The sequence below is a fragment of the Centrocercus urophasianus genome, unplaced genomic scaffold (genome assembly GCF_019232065.1).
Source record: "Centrocercus urophasianus isolate 14NV4802_14NV808 unplaced genomic scaffold, USGS_Curo_1.0 seq_1367, whole genome shotgun sequence".
Lineage (NCBI taxonomy): Eukaryota > Metazoa > Chordata > Aves > Galliformes > Phasianidae > Centrocercus > Centrocercus urophasianus.
The window spans coordinates 44,218-59,757 of NW_024884550.1; the positions used below are offsets into that span (position 1 = coordinate 44,218).

Genomic DNA, 15,540 nt, shown 5'->3' on the forward strand with positions numbered 1-15,540 from the left:
GCACGGGCTGCGGGAGCACCGTGCTGCTCTGTGACGGCGTGGCACTGCACGGCACCCTGCCGGGTGCTGGCGTCGGGCCGCGGGCGCCGCGGGGACACAGAGTGCCGTGGGCAGCAGTGCCATCCCCACAGCCGAGCCCCGTGCCCCCCGGTGCCCTGCCGTGGCTCCGCTTGGTGGCGGCGGCGCGGGGCCGAGAGTCAGAGCAGCACCTTCGTGACGCTCCCTGCACCAGCATCCCCGCGGCTGCCAGAGCTCCGGGGATAATGAACTTCTCATGTGCTTAAAGAGTGATGCAGGGTGCATGGCGAGAAGCTGACAGCCCCTTAATGTGCTGCTCAGCGGCGGCCAAACGACGCGGTTTTGTCTTTGTTTTTTAGTTTTAAAACCCATGGGAAATTGATGGCCAGTAAAGAGTTGTGTTGGGGCGCGGTGCGTGATTAATGCCAACTGTCAGCGGCTGTCGGGGCCGACGGCAGAGAGCTGCAAGCGCGAGGCTGAGCTTTGAGCATGGGGCTGAGCTTTGAGCACAGGGCTGAGCTGTGAGCATGGGGCTGAGCTGTGAGCATGGGGCTGAGATTTGAGCACAGGGCTGAGCTTTGAGCACGGGGCTGAGCTGTGAGCACGGGGCTGAGCTGTGAGCACGGGGCTGAGCTGTGAGCACGGGGCTGAGCTGTGAGCACAGGGCTGAGCTGTGAGCACGGGGCTGAGCTTTGAGCACAGGGCTGAGCTGTGAGCACAGGGCTGAGCTTTGAGCACAGGGCTGAGATTTGAGCACAGGGCTGAGATTTGAGCACGGGGCTGAGCTTTGAGCACAGGGCTGAGCTGTGAGCACAGGGCTGAGCCATGCACACTGCACTGCCGGATCTCAGTGCGATGCTCAGCCCCCGCCTGCCCCCGCAGCACAGTGTGTGCATGGCATCGCCCTGTCGGTGCCCCTCAGCCCTGCGTGCTGCCTGCATGCCTTGCACATGCACACAGATTGACAGCCCCAGTCCATGGGGACCTCAGTGCCCTTCCCTGCATCTCTCAGGAGCGTCGCCCAGTCCTGGCTGCGCCTGCTCAGCTGCCTTCGTTGTCCCTCCCCACTATGCACGCTTACACGTGTGCACAGGCATTTGGTGCCCCAGGATGGATGCTCTTAACCCAGCTGAGTTTGCACATCTCTGTGGATGTCACTGCCCAGCCCCACTGCCCACAGCCCCACACAGCCCTTGGGCATGGCAGGGCAGGGCACTGCAGAAGGTGCCGGCTCAGCGTGGGGCCATGGAGGACTGTGGCTCAGGGCCGGGAGCGCTGCAGGGTCTCCATAGCAATGTTCTGCAGCTCTCCTGGCGGCTCGTCACTGTGGAGGGGGCCCGTCCCCGTTGCACTAATACAGGTTAGGAATATTGGGTTTAATGATCTGCAAAATGAGGAGGCAGCGAGCTGACATTTACGAATGGTGCTGCATCCTTCTCTTCCCAGACGCCTGCTAATTTGTTGATATCCCAAACACCTCATAATGATGTGGTACAGTGGCAGCTTGCAAACAAGCATCCCGGGGCTGGGGACCCGGCTGCTCGCTCCTGGGCACTGCGGGAGCTCAGCAGCAGAGCTGTGGGCCGGGGACCCCCTGGGGGGCACAGCCCAGGGGAGCAGTCCTGCAGCAGGGAGTGCAGGACATGGGGGTCCTGCAGGGCTCTGCTGCGCTCTGCTGTTGCGCCGTCGCGGCGGTGGTGTGAGCCCTCCCCAGCAGGACGGCTCGGTGCGCTCCACTGGGTGCTGAAGCCACCCGAAGGTACCGGTTCTGCTCAGATCCCCGGCTGAGAGCTGAGCAAACAGGCCTTGGCATGAGCTCTGGGATGCCGCTGCTCCCCTTTTTTCTCCCTGTGCTGCTTCTGCCTCAGGTGTCCCTGCTGCAAGGTGGCAGTGCCGTTCCCATGCTCTGCTGGACTGCTTTACTCTGGGCAGCTCTGCTCTGTGGCTCTGCGGGCAGCTGTTTCCTTCCAGGGCTGTGTGTATGGTGGGGCTGGGGATGATAAGTCCCCGAGGGCCAATTGCTCGCAGGAGCCCTCAGCGTGCTCAGAGTGGTGATGTGGCCACTTCCCGTGTCCGAGTGCTGCGTGCCCTGCCCCGTCCTGGCACTGTGCGGTGCCCTCGTTAATTTTGCTCTCATTTGGAGCACTCATTGCCGGCGTTGGAGCAGGGTCGGGGGGTTAACGCCCATTAGCAGAGCTGCATCGTGCCGAGCTCCGCTCAGCAGCTCTTCACAGAGCTCAGTCTTTAAAACATCATCAAAAAATCATCAAGAGGGAGAGAGGCGAGCTCCTTCATTTCCACTGCCCACTAATTCTAATGGAGCTGCGTAATGGACTCCCACCAGCACCCCGTGGGCCGGGAGAGGGGAGATGATGGGAGATGGGTGCTGCAGCAGCCCTGGGACAGCCCTCCCTGTCACCCACAGCCATCACTGCCATCCCGCTGCCATCCCACACCTCCCTGCTGCCATCCCACTGCCATCCTGCAGCCTTCCCAAGCCCCTCAGGAGCTCCATCCCGCAGCGCTGCCCCGAGTTGCTGCAGGGCGCAGTGGTGCTTTTCCTTGCAGAAAGGAGCCCGGCATGGAAGCAGAGCAGCCGCCCTTTGTTCGCTCTTGGCGGGCTGTGGGAGCAGCGGCCCTTTGTTCAGCGCTGGGCTGGAATCCGTGCGGCACAAAGGAGGGCAGAACTGAGGTCCGGCACAGGGGGAGGCTGCGGTGCTGGGGCAGGGCTGTGGGGCTGCAGAATGTCCTCGGGGTGAGAACGTCCCCAGAGCCACAGGGGTGTCACCTGTCTGTCCTGGAGAACACTGAGCTTGGGACCCTGAGCTCAGAGCAGCCCCAGAGGCGGGCGGGCACTGCAGGGCAGGCACGTGCTGGTGCAGGGGGTTTGGGCTGCAGTGGTGCTCAGTGCAGAGGTACTGAGCGGTGAGAGGAAGGAACGGGGCTGTTTTTGAGCTGGTGTTGGCCATCCCTGGGCGTGCACAGTGAATCTCTCAGGGTGAGAGGCAAACTGACTGCAGGGTTTCGTGCTGTGCACTGTCTGAGAGCTGGAGGTAGGGCCGGAGCAGTGCAAAGCATCATTTCATTAGGTAAAGGGCAGCACTGAGGGGACGAGCCCAGCAATGAGACTGCTGGCACCCGCTGCCTCCTCCCGTGCTGCCCCACACCTCCCGTCTCTGCAGGAGAGGGGCGATGCTGGCAGCTTTCCCTAGAGGCTTTCCCCTGCTGAGTGCAGGGTGCAGGGCATGGAGCAGCATCCCCATCCATGGTAAGGGCAGGCAGCTGGCACTGCACCTGGGACCCTCGTCCTGGGGCTGCTCCATCCTCCCAATGTCTGTTGATGTGGGACCGGGCCCCGCATTCCTGACCCCGTCCGTGCTCCCAACCCCAACAGGTGCTGCTGAGCTCTGTGCAGGGTGCAGCACGGAGCTGGGTGTCTCTGGGTGTTTTACTCTCAGAAGAGGCGTGGGACCCTGAGCTTGTGTGAGGAGCATGGCACTGCGCCATGGCACAGGGATGACGTTTACCTTCACGTTGTTCAGAGCGAGAGCTGAGCTGTGCAGAGGGAGGCGCAGAGCTGTGAGTGGTGGTCCTCCAAAGAAAGCGTGGGCCTGCAAGGGGACACAGCTGTCCCTCCCCACGGAGCCTTCCCTCGGCAGCAGACCAGTGGGGCACGTGTGTGGGCACAGCACGTCCAGCCCACAAAGCTCTCCAGCACCTCGCTGTCCCTACAGTGGGTCTGTGGGCTCTGGCCAGCAGCTCCCAACCTCCCGCTGCCCTCCCTGCCTCCCCCAGCTGTGGGGCAGGACCTGCTCACCCCCAGGCGCGGCCCCAAACCGCGCTCTTGGCCCCGCGCTGCCTCCGGAGCCATGCGGTTGACTCTGCTTTTAATAGAGAGCTGGGAAGGCACATTATGGAGATGAGGGTGTTATTTGCATAACGCTAATTAGGTAATTACAAATCATTTTGCTATGAGCTGAAGCGTGTGCTGTGACATAACGTTTATTAGTCATTCCATTCAGGCCCCGCTTAGTTAAGTCATTTACTGCACTAACTACCGGAGTTGGCAATAAAAGGTGGGCGCACGGCGGGGTGGTGCTGAGCCCTGCCTGCTTGGGACGGCAGTGCAGAGAGCCCAGCAGTGGCCACGTTTTGGGGCCAGCGTTTGGTTGTTGTGGGGCCTTTTCCTTATGTGCAGGGCACCGAGATATTCAGCCAGGTGCTCTGCATCCCCCTGCTGCAGCTCGATGCAGGGATGCTCCGCACCACCCCTGAGCCCATCCTGCACCCAGAGGGATGGCCGTATCCGACCTCCAGGTGTGTGTGCAGCTGTGGGGCTCCCCAAAAATACCTCTCCAAAGACATGAAGTCAGGAATTGGATCTCGTGTGTTTCACGGCAAGAGAAAGGCTTTGGGTGCCACTTTTGGGACTGCTGCGGGGCGCAGACACTGCTGTGTAGGGCAGCCCATGGGGATTGATGGGCTGGTGGGAGCTGGTGGGGGCTGCAGGTCCTCAGAGGGGCTGCTACCATTGGCAACAGCTTTCTCCAGGGACTGGGAGATGTGAGGCACGGAGAGCAGGGCTCCAATAGCTCACAGACCGACAGCATTCGCAGCCCAGGGCAATAGGGAGCATGGCTGCAGCTGCTGGTGCATGGCAGAGGCTGTGTGCCCAGATGGAGCTGGGTAGCAGCAGCACTGGGCTGGCTTGGATCCCTGGGTCCTCCCTGTATGTCGTCCCCATGCCTCCCCTGGGGACACTGCTGTCCCTGCCATGCCTGCACCCCACAAGGCACAGCCCTGACAGTGCCACCACCTTTGTTTTGCAGAGCCAGACGAACCCTTTGAGTTCATCATCGTGTCCCTGACGGGCCAGACGTGGCTCTTTGAGGCCTCAACGTCAGAGGAGCGGGAGCTCTGGGTGCAGGCCATCGAGAGCCAGATCCTGGCCAGCCTGCAGGGCTGTGAGAGCAGCAAGAACAAGGTAAGGGCAGCTGCATGCTGCCTCATCCCTCCTCTTTGGCACCTCTTTGATGCATCCACACCTGCCCTGGGCTGAATGCATCCTCAGCCCTCTGCTCCCAGTCCTTGTGGCACTCCTTCCCTGCGTTCCCATCACCTCTCTGGGTTCGTTCCCCAGCTCGCTGTGCCCCACAGAGCCCCCTCACCTTGCTCCACCCCTCGGGGAGCCCTATTCCTTCTGGCCCCCAGCCCTGCCCCTCAGCTTCCTCCACATCTGTCTGATGTTCAGGAACCCTGCACTGTTCACCCCTGCAGCACGGCACTGGGGCTCCCAATGGCTCCGGGGCGGTGACCCTGGGGGTGGTGGCCCAGAGGATGCTGTGGGACCACCTGAGATTGCTATTGTATTGCTGGTGTTGTTGCAGGCACGGCTGGGCAGCCAGGGAGATGCGCAGGCCATGCAGGCAGTGCGCACTGCGCGGGGTAACAGCTTCTGCGTGGACTGCGATGCGCCCAGTAAGGAACACCGTGCTGGGGGACGGGAGGGGTGGGCAGGGGCAGCACGCCACCACCTCCTTGACCACGGGGGGATTTGTGCTGCGGGGCTGCTCTGTCCCCTCCTTGGGAAGCCAGTCGTTAGGGGAGGGAAGGGCCTTGCGGGATTGACCCCTATGCCCTGCTGGTCCTGGAGGTCCTTGCTTCTGTGCCACTGGGATGCCTGGGATGGTCTGTGGGGTGACGGGAGGGGAACAGGCTGATGTGCCCGTGCTGGCTGTGCCCCTCTGATGTCACCTCCTGCAGATCCTGACTGGGCGAGCCTGAACCTGGGTGCCCTGATGTGCATCGAGTGCTCTGGGATCCACCGCAACCTGGGCACGCACCTCTCCCGCGTGCGCTCGCTGGACTTGGACGACTGGCCTGGCGAGCTGCTCACCCTCATGGCCGCCATCGGCAACGCGTTGGCCAACGCCGTCTGGGAGGGTGCTGTGGAGGGGTGCCCCAAACCCACCCCCGAGAGCAGCCGGTAAGGGGACGGGCTCTGCAGGGACAGCGCTCACAGCCGCACCGCGACGTCCAGTGGGGAGGTTGGGAGCCATCAGCGGAGGATGGGCAGAGAGCCGCAGCTGTGCCAGGGTCTGCCTGCTCTAGGGATGTCACAGCATCACAGAATCATAGAATCATGGAATGATTTGGGTTGGAAGGGACCTTCAAGGTCATCTAGTCCCAACCCCCTGCTATGGGCAGGGACACCTCCTGCTAGACCAGATTGCTTGAAGCTCTATCCGTCCTGGCCTTGACTGCTTCCAGGGAGGGGCATCCACAACCTCACTGGGCAACCTGTGCCAGTGTCTCACCACCCTCACAGTACTGAATTTCTCCTAATAGCTAGTCTAAATCTACCCTCTTCCAGTTTAGGACATTTCCCCTGGTCCTGCCACTACCTGCCCATATAAAATGTCCCTTTCCTGTAGGCCCCTGCAGGTACTGCAGGGCTGCTGTAAGGTCTCCTCAGAGTCTTCTCTTCTCCAGGCTGAAGAGACCCGGCTCTTTTAGCCTGTCCTTGTAGGGGAGCTGCTCCCTCTGATCATCTCCATGACCTCCTCTGGACCTGCTCCAACAGCTCCATGTCCTTCTTGTGTTGGGGGCTCCAGAACTGGACACAGTGCTCACAGAACACAATCATGCAATGGTTGGAGTTGAAGGGACCTTTAAAGGCCGTGTAGCCCAGCTCCCCGCAGTGCACAGGGACACCCGCAGCTCCATCAGGTGCTCAGAGCCCTGTCCTCTGACCCACAGCGTTTCCAGGAGCGGGGCACCCACCACATCTCTGGGCAAACCATGCCAACGCCTCATTGGAAACAACTTCTTCCTTATTTCCAGTCTACATCTCCCCTCCTTTTGTTTGAAACCATTTCCCCTTGTCCTGTCACTCAACTCTGAAAGGGGAGATGGCAGCAGGACGAGGGGAAATGGTTTGGAGCTGAGGGAGGGCAGCTGGAGGTTGGATGTCAGGGGAAGTTGTGTGCTGTGAGAGCGGTGAGGGGCTGGAACAGCTGCCCAGAGAGGCTGTGATGCCCCGTCCATCCCTGGAGGTGTTGGAGGCCAGGTTGGATGGGGCCCTGGGCAGCCTGGGCTGCTGTGCAATGGGGAGGTTGGTGGCCCTGCATTGGTGGGGGGTTGGAGCTTCGTGATCCTTGAGGTCCCTTCCAACCCCGGCTGTTCTGTGATTCTGTCACAGCAGACCCTGCTGAAGTCTGTCCCGTTCTTAGTGTCCGTTTAGGAAACAAAGGGCTGCTCCTTCCCAGCAGGGCTGTCCCACCCATCAGGACCCAGCAGGGCTCATGGCCTCACGCTGGCTGCTGGAGCCCAGCTGGCTGCGGGGCAGAAGGGGTTAACAGACACTTGGCAGCGCCTGCGGGTCTCAGGGGTGCGTCCCTTTCAGGCCCTTGTCTGTCCCTATCGGAGCGCCTCCGCTGTCACTCATCCCAACAAGAGCCCATTCTGCCCTTATCAGCGGATAAGAGCGGGTCAGGGGGCGGCTGCAGTGAGCATGCGCAGCGCGGGGCATTGATGGCCGCCCGCCAGATGCAGATGGATAGAATGGCAGCAGATAGCGGCGGCACGGCGCGCATCGATCCGGCGGCCCCGCAGCCCCAGGCGGGACGGACGCGGCCACAGCCTTTGTTGGCTGCAGGCGAGACGGCAGCAGCGATAACGCTGCCGATAACGCTGCGCGGCACCGAGCCTCCTGCTGCCGGCGGGGTGCGGCGCGGGGCTGGCCGTCCCTGGGCTGGCGCGGTGCGGGCGGGCAGGGGAGCGCGGGGCAGCGCTCCGCAGCGGAGGGGCCCGAAGGATCGCCGTGCAGGATGGGGGCTGTAGCTCGGCGTGAGCACGCGGCCCGCCGCCTGGAGGTGCGGAGCCGTAGGTCGGTACAGACAGGTGCGTGTCGGGAGCGAGGCGATGAGCGCAGAGCCCCGCTGACGGCCGTGCACGTGGCACGGCGCCGCGGTGTCTGCTCCTGACGCACGGGATGCTCGAACGGCGGTGCTGGTGCGCCCGCCCCATGGCGCAGCCCAGCCGCGTTGGCACCCGTGTGACGCTGTTCCACCCGCAGGGAGGAGAAGGAGCGCTGGATCCGCGCTAAGTATGAGCAGAAGCTGTTCCTGGCACCGCTGCCGCAGTCGGACATCCCACTGGGGCAGCAGCTGCTGCGGGCGGTGGTGGAGGACGACCTGCGCCTGGTGGTGACACTGCTGGCACACGGCACCAAGGAGGAGGTCAACGAGACCTATGGGGACGGCGATGGGCGCACGGCGCTGCACCTGTCCTGCGCCATGGCCAACGTTGTCTTCACGCAGCTGCTCATCTGGGTAAGGCTGTGATTCAGCACCTGCTCCCCTGGGTTCCCCCAGCCTGGCAGTAGTGCCCTGGGCGCTGCTCATCTCCCCCCTGGTGCCACGGAGCCGGCCATGTGCCACGGGTGCCACTGACGGCTGCTTTCTCTCCCGCGCAGTACGGGGTGGATGTGAAGAGTCGGGATGCCCGGGGTCTGACCCCGCTGGCCTACGCACGGCGTGCGGGCAGCCAGGAGTGCATCGACATCCTACTGCAGCACGGCTGTCCCGGCGATGGTGCCACGCTGACCCCCAGCCTGCCCCGCCGTAACGCCAACGCCAACAACAACACCTGTGCTGCCGTGCCGCCCGAGCTCAGCACCAGCCCCAGCGCCGTGTAGCTCCTCGCAGCGGGGCTCAGGGCTGTTCCCTGCGTGCTCCCCTCTACGGACCCCCGCTCCATCTGTGCTGTGCCCAGGTCCTGGGACCTCTGCGGCTGGAAGGGGCCCAGCGCTGCCTGTGTGCAGAGGATGCTCTGGATGGGGACTCGGTACCCCCATTTCATGACCGGTACAGGGGAAGGAGAGACAATTCCTGTGTGCCCCCATCACACTGTCGTGTAGGTAGTGCAGGGCTGAAGGTGGTCCGGGGTGCTGCCCACCCCTGTGCAGAGGTATGGGGAGGACCAGTGCTGCGCCTGTCCCTCTGTCCTCCGTTTGGCCATGAGGTGCCCCAGTGCAGGGGGGCAGTGGGAGATGAACGCTTCTTCACCGCAGCCCTCTGGCCCTCTCTGCTTCTGGCCAGTATGGGGGTCCCCTCACTGGTGCTGCCCACACTGATGCCAAGGGAATGGCCTTCCCTGCAGCCCCTGGATGGACCCCTCCACCCCACTGCTTACCAGAGGGGCAGAGGACGCTCTGGGGCCCATCTGTGTCTGTCTGTCTGTGTAGAGTCACTGTCCCATCAGGTTGAAGCCCCACAGCCATGCGCAGTGCCTCCACCCTGCAGGTCCCACTGCGCCCTGTGGCCGAGCAGGAGGGAGGAGCAGAGTGCCCGCTCTGCTTGGGGCCGTCCTGCAGCTGAGCACCGGGACCCCGAGGCTTCGAGCGCTGACTTGGAACGTCTCCATCACTTGTGTATAAAGTGTACATTGGAAATATTTATATGGACACTCTGTATATAGTGTTTCTTTGCCATGAATTGCCCTGTGTGTGTTACCTGCAGCCAAGGAGATGAAGGCCAATAAAGCACCCACTTCCTGCCAGCGTGGCTCCGTGTGCTGCCCTGGGGCTCCGCGCCGCACTGAGGGCTCTGCTGTGCTCTTGGCACACAGGCAGACCTTCGCCCGGGGAGCTGTGCCACGGCACTGGCGTGGGGTGCAGGATTGTGTGCCCCCCCAGTCCTGTGCCATACCAAGGGAACGCCTCCCCCTGCTGCAGGCACCCCACTGCAGCCCCCTCCCAGCCCCACTTCTCCCCTCTCGCGGTGGGGCTGCCCCTCTGGAGGCTGCGGGTGAGGAACGTTCCCTTCCTCCGGTGCCGGAACGTTTCCACGTGCGCCCGTGTCCCCGTGCTGCCCCTCCTGCGCTGCCCCGCGCTCTGCCGCTCCAAGCCCGGCCCCGCCGCTGCCCCCGCACAGCCGCACGCGCTCCCCGGCCCCGGCCCGGTGCTGGGTTTGGTTAATTTCCTGGCGACTGCATTAGTGGGAATGGAAGCCGAGGGACGGCAGCTCCTCTGGGGCCCATTAATCATCCCCCTCAGACAAGCTGCCTTGATTACAAGTGGCAAGAAATTCATTAGGGCTGCGGCTCTGACAACTTTTATCTGCGCGGCTGGATCTGACTCATTAGGCAGCCAAATTAAAGCCATGATGGGCCCTGATGAAATTCACTGCTTGTTTATCTTGTGCGATCTGATACATCTGCCCATACATCATCTCCCGTGCGGGATCCCGCCCGGCCCAGCCCCGGCACCTCCCTTCCCATCCCGCCCTGCCCCGGTCCTGCCGTGCCCCCGACGCAGGGCTCTGCTGGCACGGCCCCAGCCTTGGGCACGGCCCCACGTTCAGCCCCCAGCGTTGGCCCCGGGGTCAGCGCTGCGCCCGTGCCCGCGGGCCATGTGAGGATGCAGCCCTGAGCAGCGCCCCGAGCAGCCGCGGCACTGCGGCCGGCTCCCGTGGCACTGACGCCCAAGCCGGTGTCCCGCTGGCGGTGGCACTGCCACCCCGACTCCCTGCTGCTGCCCTCATCCTGGGAGCCGGCGGCTGCCCCGTGCCGGCAGTGATGTGGTGTGGCAGAGCCCAGACAAGGGACAGAAGCCCTTTTCCCATCTCGTGTGGGCAGTTTGGCCGCGGTGGGCAGTGAGCACTGCGGGGCAGCAGCAGGGGACCTGCAGCTGAAGCTGCCTGTGGTCTGGAGCAGGGAGGCACAGCCCTTTATGGAGGCAGGAGATGCCCCATTGCCACCCGCCTGCTGCCGCCCTGCAATGCTGTCCCGTCCTGAACGCAGATCCTATGAGCTGTCCCCATGCAGCTGTCACTGCAGAGCTCCCGGGTGCCCGTGTGCCCAGCTGTGCAGCGTGGCAGTTGTCAGAGCTCGGGAGGGCAGGGTGACAGGGCTGTTTCACAACGGGGCTGTGCCCCACGGCTTCTGCAGGCACTCCAGTAGCATCCTGCCCTGCAGCTTGGTGATGCTTCGGGATGCGTGGGGGCTGGAGATGGAGTTCTGGGGAGTGGCACAGCTGCCCCAGCAGAAAACACAGGTGCCCTACATCCCTACTACTGACACCAAACAGCTGCAGAGCAGCTGCACTGCACTGACTGTGGTGAGGTACCATTCAGGCTGCACTGCTGGGCTGTAGGAGCACATCTCAGTCTGCCCCAGGGCACTAGGAGCACCCTTGGGATCTCTGTAAGGCACTGAGCTGTGCAGGACAGATAGCTGCAGTGCCAGCACACACCCAATGCAGCCCTTCTCCAGGAGGTTTGCCCCAGCAGTCCTGCAGGTGTCAACAAACTGCTCTGTACAGATGCACACCACAAGGACCAGCACAACATGTAAGCATCTGGGAAGGGCCCAGAGCACATCGGTGCCTCTGATACGGGGCTGGGGGCTGAGCAGATCCTTGGTGGGTCCTGTGCCCTCCCAGCAGTGCCTGAATGAACTGGGGGGGAGGAGGCGTGGTGCAGGGAAGGCAGAGCAATGCAAAGCATGCAACCAGCATGAGGGACAGCTGAGTAGAGCTGTGCAATGCAGGGTCTGCATGGAGCTCCAAGGTGGGGAACGTGGGACTGTGACTACGGGTACAGAGGGGCAGCACTGAGGGATGGTGGAGCTGGAGCTGTGGGCAGCATGGGGCTGGGGGTGAGGCTGTGCACCAGGTGGAGGAGCTGAGGCTATGGGCAGCCTTGGTGTTCTGCTGCTGAGGTCATCGCGGCCAAGCCTGCTACCAACCCTCCCTACGCCTGCATTTGGAGCTGTGCTGGTGCTGTGGTTGTGGCTGTGGAGGCACTGCAGGTGGTCAGAGCTCCTGACCCTTCCTATGTGCCAGTCCAGCGGGAGAAGGCTGGACGTGGCTCGGGGCAGCCTGGTCTGGTGGTTGGTGACCCTTCCCACAGCAGGGAGGTTGAAACTAGATGATCTCTGAGGTCCTTTTCAACCCAGGCCATCCTATGATTCTATGGATTCTACTCTATGTTCCTGTCCTGCCCATGTGCAGCCAGAGCCCTTCTCCCCATGGGGGTAGAGGCTTTCTGCATAGCAGGGCTCTTGCAGTGGTGACGCTCACCTCACAGTGTGATTCACCTCAAGGGGTCAGAACCTGCACCAACCACCACTGCAGAGCTCTGCAAATCACAGCACAGCATTCCCTGCTGGGAGCCTCCAGCAGCTCCACTGCACGGCTCCTGCAGAGCCCAGGCAGGGCACAGCAGTGCGCTGTGTGCCAGCAGCTCTCCGTGCAGCCCCACTGGTGGAGTGTGCTGTGATCCACGAGCGTTGTACTGAAAACCCTGTCCTGACAGGAGGCCAATAAGCACCCCATCTAATGCAATCATTGCCTTTTTCCTAATTCTTCAAGAATCGTTTTCCAAATAAATGAGTGAGCGGGTCTGCGCAGAAAGAATTCCCTGGTAAAAGATGAAACTGACAACTGAGGGCAAAAAAAGTCTTGTGTATATATATATAAATACATGCATGTATACATATGTGCATGCTGGTGTATACACTGTGTCTGTACACCCACGTCTGTATCTCCTTATACCCTGTGTGTGTGTTTGGGTGCCCGCTTGAGAGTCTCTTCCTCCCCACAGCTACACCAGGGCACCACGCGCGAGCTGATACATGGGAAATTCCGACTAGACAGATGGAAAACAAATTCCCAGGAAGGCTTTCGGACCCTGGGATGGGTTCCCAATGACGTTGTGGGATGGGCACCCTTGGAGATGCGTGGGGTCGGCTGGACTCGTTCCTCAGCATCCTCCCCAGACAGACAGCTTCGAGCAGTGCTGGAGCAGAGACCCCCACAGGTGTCCTCCTGTCCACACAGCTCCATCACAGCAGGGCTGTCCTTCCTGCCTGTATTTTTGGGGCTCTCCTCCCCCTCCAGCCTGAATGGTGCAGCACCTGCAGCTCTGACTCGTGGAGCACCCCCTGCCCCAGCGGCTCTTCTGCTGGGATGTGCTGGAGCCACATTGTGCTGCACAGGCAGTGCCATGCACTGCATTCACTGGAGTGCTGCAGTGTTTTTCTTGGTGCTGTGCAGCAGGGAGGAAATGCCTTGCAATGCTCACAGGGAGCTCAGCTCTGCACTGTGTGAGGGGCACCGTGCTGCTCTGCAGCTCTCAGTGCTCCTGGTGAAGCACTGAGTCTGTCCCTTCCATCGGCACCAAAGTAAGTGCTGCCCCTCTGCAGCATTTTTAGTTCCATTGACATCAGTGTGTGTAGGGTTGCACTGTGTAACGGTTCTCAGACTGTCAACAATAAAAAGGCAAAAAACAAATAACTTTCAAGCAGCTGGAAGCTCCAGTTGGCTGCCAGCAGTCCCTGAGCAAAGTGCAGCCACAGCAGCAGTGCTGTGCGTGCCCATGGCAGTGGTGGAGGTGGGGAGATGGGATGAGAATGCAATGAACTGATGGCACTCACCAAACTGCAGCATCAGCTGGAAATGCCAGGTGAAAAAAGGGGGTTCTCCGACGCTGTAAAATGCATTTCAATACCTTCCAGTGGCTCCCAGCACTGCTGCTGTGTGTGTTCCAGAGCAGGGGGCTGCGCCGCAGGGTTACAGTGGCAGCGCTCACACCCCACACGTGCACACATTTACGTAACACAGCACTGCTCATTGCTGCACGTTTTCTTCTACCCCTCCACTGCTGCTCCCATCCTTGCTTGGCCCAGGCCCTGCGCAGGAGCTGCTGCAAGTTCTGCAGGTGGCATTTGTCCCTTTCTGCAGCTGCGTAAGGCTGGTAAGTTTGTGTTCTGAGCCTCAGCCCAAACCGGACCTAAGAAGAGAGAAGATACCTGGCCACAGCTCTGAGGTGCAGGCAGCTCTGTCACAGTGTCCCACAGGCACCGCTGCTCCCCTGGGCAGCATGGTGGGGGCAGCTGCCACAGGATTCCCACTTCCCCTGATCCACAGTGAATGCCAACAGATGCTGTACTTGAGCAGTCTGAGCCCACAGGGGGAATGCTGCATCTCCTTTCCAGCTCAGTGATGCAGGGGACAGAGACAGAATCCATCCTAATGTGGCTGCAAGAAGCCCCCTGTGCTCCAAAGCCAGAGGACTCAGCTGTGCTGCATGAGCACAGGGCCAGGCTCCCCACTAAGAAGAGCCACCTGCTGAGGAGGGAAGGGTTGTAAGAGGGAACCTCCCCCAGGTAGCATGGAAATGGGTTAGAGTTTCTTTTTTTGGTGCTTGGGAATGTGGCTGAAGGATGTGCAGCAAAACAGCAGGAGCTGTGTACACAGATCCAGAGACTGTGGGTTCTCCAATCCCACCTGACTATTGGGCATCCTGCTCTGGGTGGCCCTGCTGGGACAGGGGGGAGGTGGAAGGACCCTGAAGTGCTCACGGCCTCAAGTACTCTGTGATTCTGTATCGCTGTGATATCAGCCGTGGCTGTCAGGGATGTCTCCCACTCTCAGAAGCTGTGTCTTCCAAGGAGGGGTGCAATGACCAACAGTATCCCAGCAGCAACATCCCACATCCCTAGAGAGAGCTTTCTTCCTGTTTGGGACGGGATTGCACTGGGTGTTACTACCACAGGAGCTCTCTGGCTGATGTTCTTCCAACCAGCAGGAGGGGGCTTCATGGCCCAGCATCCAGCTAGCACTGCAACCTCCTGCACTGTTGGCCCAGCACTGTTGGTGCAGCTGTGCCCTTTGCAAAACTGGATCTTCATCAGGCCCTGGAGTTCAGCTCAGTGGTGAGAACCCTCCTCACTTTGGAACACACAGAGCTGGAGAGAAATCGGTGGGCCTTGGTGGTGCTGTCAGTGTGAGCACACACAGAGCTGATGCGGGGCTCTGGAGCAGCCCTTGGGGGGCAGGGGGGCAGCAGGCAGGAAGCTTCAGCATGGGTGTCTGCTTAGCTCAGGGCCAGTTGTAGCACAAGGGATGGGCAGGGCTTTGCCTGCAGGACCTCGCACATCTGCCAGCGTGTGGATTGGACCTAGGGGGGGAATTCCTGCTGCGCTGGGGCACCGTTTGCCTCGGGTGAGCTGCGACCGGAGGAGGGGCTCCGGCAGAGGCAACGGGTAGCCGTGTGGGGGCGGTCCCAAGGATGCTCCCGAGACCGCCGCGATGCCCCGGACCCTCCCGCGTCTCAGCACCGGCACCGGACGGGACTCGACGGCGTCCCCGAATCCACGGCTGCCCCTCGCAGCGCCGCCCCGCACCGCCTCTCCGGCCGCGCGCCCTGCCCCCCCCTCACACGCCCCGCATCATCGCGGAAGAGGCTCCATAGAAAATAATTTATTGAAATCACAGCTATACACGAGCGGGCGCTGGCGGACAGCGCGGCCCCGGCCCGGCGGGGCAGGAGCAGCCGTGAGCGAGGGGCGGGGGGCGGGCGGGCGGCCCTCGCTCCCCGCGGCTCGGACGGACGGACGCGCCGCCGTATGTACAGAGTTTACACGGAATAAATAAGGGACATGTACAGAGGAGTGCGAGCGGCCCCGGGCCCCTCCCGCTGCCGGCGCTCCGCCCCAGGGTCCGAGAGCCGCCGCGGC

At 61.9% G+C, this 15,540-nt stretch overlaps 1 protein-coding gene across 5 annotated transcripts in view; it reads left to right on the plus strand.

The window, feature by feature from the left end:
- The window catches only part of AGAP3 (ArfGAP with GTPase domain, ankyrin repeat and PH domain 3), a 53,706-nt gene extending 44,127 nt beyond the window's left edge, over positions 1-9,579 (plus strand). For all 5 annotated transcript variants that reach the window (XM_042813081.1, XM_042813083.1, XM_042813084.1 and 2 more), the window contains 5 exons: positions 4,848-5,002; positions 5,406-5,496; positions 5,782-6,004; positions 8,096-8,351; positions 8,495-9,579. In XM_042813081.1, coding sequence (XP_042669015.1) covers positions 4,848-5,002; positions 5,406-5,496; positions 5,782-6,004; positions 8,096-8,351; positions 8,495-8,716 — 947 coding nt within the window. In that variant the 3' untranslated portion in view covers positions 8,717-9,579. The remainder of the gene's footprint in view (positions 1-4,847; positions 5,003-5,405; positions 5,497-5,781; positions 6,005-8,095; positions 8,352-8,494) is intronic.
- Positions 9,580-15,540: the final 5,961 nt, after the last annotated feature.